At 36.1% G+C, this 5282-nt stretch overlaps 1 protein-coding gene across 3 annotated transcripts in view; it reads right to left on the bottom strand.

Moving 5' to 3' along the window:
- SEH1L (SEH1 like nucleoporin) overlaps window positions 1–4949 on the bottom strand; it is a 9480-nt gene extending 4531 nt beyond the window's left edge. For all 3 annotated transcript variants that reach the window (XM_017729478.1, XM_017729477.1, XM_017729476.1), the window contains exons 1-6: window positions 4809–4949; window positions 3651–3797; window positions 3018–3229; window positions 2246–2344; window positions 1060–1200; window positions 615–772 (exon numbers count right to left, since the gene is read on the bottom strand). In XM_017729478.1, the coding sequence (XP_017584967.1) occupies window positions 615–772; window positions 1060–1200; window positions 2246–2344; window positions 3018–3229; window positions 3651–3797; window positions 4809–4934 (883 nt within the window). In that variant the 5' untranslated portion in view covers window positions 4935–4949. The remainder of the gene's footprint in view (window positions 1–614; window positions 773–1059; window positions 1201–2245; window positions 2345–3017; window positions 3230–3650; window positions 3798–4808) is intronic.
- Window positions 4950–5282: the final 333 nt, after the last annotated feature.

Genomic DNA, 5282 nt, shown 5'->3' with positions numbered 1-5282 from the left:
CCAATATGTTTCAATTGACACACACCTGGTGTGAATCAGAACTGAACTTCAGTATCAATATATAAATTCCAAACAGCTGAGGATCTGGCCCCTTAGCTGCCTAATATTCTCTGTCTATCCATACTTTAAAACTGTTTCCACTATTACAATACTGAGGAACAGATGAGAATGAGTAAGGAAACCACCAGTGGGTTTTCGTTGCTGCTGTGGGGATTATGGGGGGATTTTTTTAGTTTGGTTCATGGGGGGAGGTGCATCTATTTGGTTATTTTCTTTTGTTTTCTTTCAAAAATGTAAACAGAAAAAAGCCACTTTGCCTGGACATTGTGACTGAATGTAGATTTTCTGGGTTTAGCAGCAGGAAAACTTCTATCTTACTCTTTTAAATGACAATTTTATGTAGCTCTAGTCTGGTGAAACAATTTCAGGGTACAGTAACAACTATTCACAGCAGCCTAAATCACGCAAGTATTGCAGCACAGAAAGTTATTTCTGAATTCTATTTTTCTTAAACATCAACAGAAATATAGAAAAAACATCTATCTTTCACAAATCTAAAATGGACACTAACTCTAAGACTACAAAGTTAGTGTGTTTCAGGTGGGTGACCTTACCCTTCCAGAGCCTAACACAGCCATCATCACCAGAGGAGGCAAGCACTGTCCCTGTAATATTCCAGCTCACTCGCCACACCTGGGAGTTGTGATTATCGAACTGTGCCACAATATGGATTTCAAATTTTGTTAATCCTCCTGATGAAGTCAATTCTTTCCTGTTTAAGAGAAAAGTGACAGTTCTGCACACAACTGTTCAAAGGTCTAAGCTTGAACATTATGTTAGAGAGGACTACATCTTTCAAGCAGTTCATATAACAACTGTTATTAGATATGTATTCAGACAAAATTAAAACCTTGCTTACAATCTTGTCACCTTAAAAATCAGGTTGCTAAAAACAATCCTGCATACATTAAGTTACCACTTTTGCTTTACAGAGACTATTTAAACAAGACTGTATAGTATGCATCACATCACACCAAACCATCTTCATTTTAAGCTCACCTTAGAGGTTTTAGTGTGAAAATTCGTACGTCTTTGGTTGCTACAGCCAAGATGTGGAAGGATCTTCCCAGATTTGGAGCAAATGCAATATCATGTACAGGATCTGTGACTGTCATCAGAGCTTCTGCTTTTGCATATTTCCTGTACAGCACAAGAAATTAATCTTTAATGCCATGAAGATCGCCAGTGATGCAAATTATATAAACCAGATATAGTGGACATAGGAAAAACGGTTAAGTATACACAGTCACAGTAAGACTTGTAAAAATAAAATTTTTAACATAAATTTAGGCAATAATTTCAAGCAGATTTCTTCAGGAATTTAACATATCAGATACAGTAGCCACTAAGTACAGTATGCTACATTATTGTAAGTCATACAACAAAAGCAAGAATTGCAGTACAAAGAACATTTTTGTCTACAACTGGAAAAGGGAAATAAAAAGAAACATTCCATTCACAAATCTAAAGGGAATTTACATCTCAGTAACTTACTAAATTTTCCATGCTTTAAAGTAGCCCATTGTCTGCCTCCTCTGCTGCATGATAAACACGTATTTCATTTTTTTAGTAAGTTATAGTAACTTTATTGTTAATGCACGGAGAGCATTGCCTGAAGCTGGGCATAAAATCCACAGAACACTTTGGCTCCTTTCCCACATCGATCACTCCCAATCAAACACAATTCCACTGTTATCATTTAATTGGAAGTGGTGATGCACAAACTTCCGAGCCTTTCCAGGTTCTGTGAACTCTCGACTGTACAAACTGAACTTCGACAGAACATGAACAATTCACGAGCACTTTCTGTCATTATAATCATGCCTTTAAAATCATTGTAAGGGGGCTTTGAACAAAACAGAGCCTGGTGCAACACAACTCAAATTTCAGCTGTTAATTCCTTGTGCAAAATTAAACATATAATTTAGTAGACACAGGAACAACTCTCCCTTTAAAATGTAAGAACACTGGCATTTCTGCAATGACAGAGAATACAATTATCAATATAATTTCTGTTCACATCAGTTACCATTCTGAGGTGCCCCTCTCTTTTCCCATCCAAAGGCTCAGAGACAAAATTAAAGTATTATTATTTACTACTCCACATCTGATGACAGGAAAAAAGGCCATATAATATAAACAACTTTATGATCCCACAAATGTTATATATTGTTATTTAACATACCTGGTATTTTCATTATATTCATAAATTTGAACCTTAGCCAGTATATTTGGACTGTTGTCATCACTTCCTACAGCTATCATTGGAGAATGTGCTCGAGAGCTAAAAGGTGAAAACAAATACTGTTGTATTTACAAAAGATCCTACAGAAAGTACAACAAGCCATTTTTAAAATTTCAAATACATTATCTATATAGGAAACAAAACACTACAAAATATCACAAGAAAAAAATCACAAAGAAACAGGAGTTAAATGCTATTCACAGTTACCACTATCTTCACTCTGTTGTTTAGAAAGCCCACTTTATACACTCACTAAGCTGAAATCATTAGGCAACATTATTTAGCAATTCAATATGATGCTCCCAGAGAGAAGAATTGACTTTCCATAATAGACTGCATCTGTAGTCTAGTATTTGCCACAACTTTCATGGCAGATTCTGCATTCTTTGCAGTGCTTTTAATGATTGATTTAGTGATATTTCATTCAGGTTTTGGAAGACAAATCACATAAGCTAAATGTAGATCAATTCTAGGTTTTAAATCAAATTTTATCCTATCCCATGCATTGAAGTGAATGCCTGTACTCTAAACCTTCAGCACAGACTACTGTTAATGAATAGAATAGTAACTGGATCAGCAGGACACAGCATTAGGTCTACAGGGAAAGCCATTAAGTGCTTCTGCACAAACAGAATTCAAAGCAGTTCAGCCTTGAATGATTTTTCTCTTCCTGTTACAGTCATAAAGCAAACCCTACATTTTAATAACATACCTTGAAGGATTCCAAGAAATACAACTGCAGCTTAGCTTACATGAGATTTCATGCTGTAGTGACCACTGGCTGAGATTCATCACATCTGGAGCTTCATAGATCCTTACAACTCCATCTGCTGAACAGGTTGCTAACATAAGACCCATGTGCTTGGGAGCAAACTTCACATCTGTAACTGATGTCCTGCTGTCTACTAGAGTGGTCCTCTTGACCTGCAAAGAAATTTCCATCAGAAATTTATTCCTGCAGAAGGCTAATCAAAGTCTGACAACACCATTTCATAGGATTGCTTACATCTTCCACCAAAAAATTCCCCCCCCACCAAACTTTTCTATTGTTTGAAAGATGAGCAAGAACAGTCAGTGTTGTTTTGAATTATCTCTTGTCAAAGAAAAACCCCACAACTGTAATTCTACTGTAGATGGAAATTCATGTCTGGAAGTTTTTTGCCAGGGAACATCTTATTATGAAATAGTGATAATAAGTGACACTAACTGTCCTGAATGTGCTATTTAGCTGTTTTTCTTAAACGTTTTAAAAATACTTACTTTGTGTTGAAATTAACAAATTGCCACGAATGAACAAAACATAGCCAAAATCAGGAACTTTATAGCAACAGAAAAGAAGTCTCACCCAGTGACTCTGCCCTCGGAGTTTATCATTTGACTCTCCCACTATTTCTTCCCATACAGCTGCTGTTCTATCAAACGAGCAGGAAGCCAGGACCTGCCCAAATTCAGGATGGGCCCATGTCACACGCCACACGGATCCACTATGTGTCTGCAAGATAACATCAAAACACTGTAGAGAAGCATACTTCCCACGTTCATGGGACCCTGTATTTTCATTACTTTCTGCAGAAGAGGATTCTAGGAAGTAGTAACACTGCTCCTTTGAAACCTATGTTCTTTTATACAAAGTTACATAGCAGCTTTGTAGCTGCAGTTCTTTATTCGAACCAGCACTGCAAAGTTTTGTTGCTATTAGTGTTTAAAAGGCAATTATTACAAGTGTATTTCAAGGCATTATTTATTACTACTTCAAGTTCCAAACTATGATTCTGCCTTGATGCAAAAAGTATAGCTTTGTTGTCAATCAAATTTCAGCCACTACCATGCTCACTTCTAGCTTGCTGTACTTTTCAAAAGCACTTGCAGAGCATTACTAATCTTCTTTTTAATATGAAGCTCCTCTTTCACACCTAGTCAACATTCCTTTCTTACAGAATGGGAATTCAAAAGCTTCCCTTGCATTTCCATTTACAGGGATGAATGCATTGTGGTCCTATTAAATATAAGTTTAAGAAGAATTCAGAAGCTGAATGCACTAATTATCCAGATGAAGCAGAGTCTCTACATGACACAGTTCTCAGAAAAGTTTTGGAGAACAGAAAACAGAGGTCAGCTGTAACATTAATAGCCAAACGTCTTCCTTTTAATTTTTCCACCTTTTATTTTTTTTAAGTCTTACTATATGCAAAAGAAAATATTCAATTAAAAATTAAGGTACTGTTTTCAACTCCCTAAACACCAGCCACTGATATGTTTACTGATACCAAAGTCTGCCAACATAAGTATTAACAAGAGCAGACTGCATATTAGCCTCTGCTTTAAATGAGAGGCACTAGAGATGTTCTATAAAAGCAAAGAAAAAGTATTTCACACAAAACATACAGAATCTACATCAAACCAAAAGCATTTCTACTCTAAAATTCAGCCAAAATGAAGCATGTTTCTTCAAAAACAAAGGAGAAATTATGGTTATGTCTGTGTAATTTTTACAAATACAAACCTTCCAGCTGGCGGTGCAATGCCAATCTCCATTTTCACTTTTGTCCCAGACCTGTTGAGAAATCAAAATACAATCACACAATTTGTAAATAAAGCTTACTGAGTAGTACATTAAAGACGCAGCCATTCATATATATACATATATATAAAATAAAAATAAAAAATATACACACACCCCTCCACTAAACATTTTCATCTAGGACACTGTACCTGGTTCAGTAAAAAATTGCACTTCACTCAACCTTGAAAATATGCCTATTACAAGTAGGGAGAAGAGGCCCTGCCTGCAAAATTCACTATTGTTTGACTTGATCTCTTTTTAAACAGTAAATTACATAGATGAGAAATTATTACAATTCCCAATACTTCAATCATTTTGTTCCAAGACTACACTATTCTGTTTCATTCTAGAGGCCCCAGCATCCCCACATGCTCAGCTCTGGTTGCAAAACCCTAATGCAGCTCCCAGCACTCA

This window comes from Corvus brachyrhynchos, unplaced genomic scaffold (assembly GCF_000691975.1).
Source record: "Corvus brachyrhynchos isolate BGI_N302 unplaced genomic scaffold, ASM69197v1 scaffold331, whole genome shotgun sequence".
In the NCBI taxonomy this organism is placed as follows: Eukaryota; Metazoa; Chordata; class Aves; order Passeriformes; family Corvidae; genus Corvus; species Corvus brachyrhynchos.
This window is presented reverse-complemented; position numbering and strand designations above follow the sequence as displayed.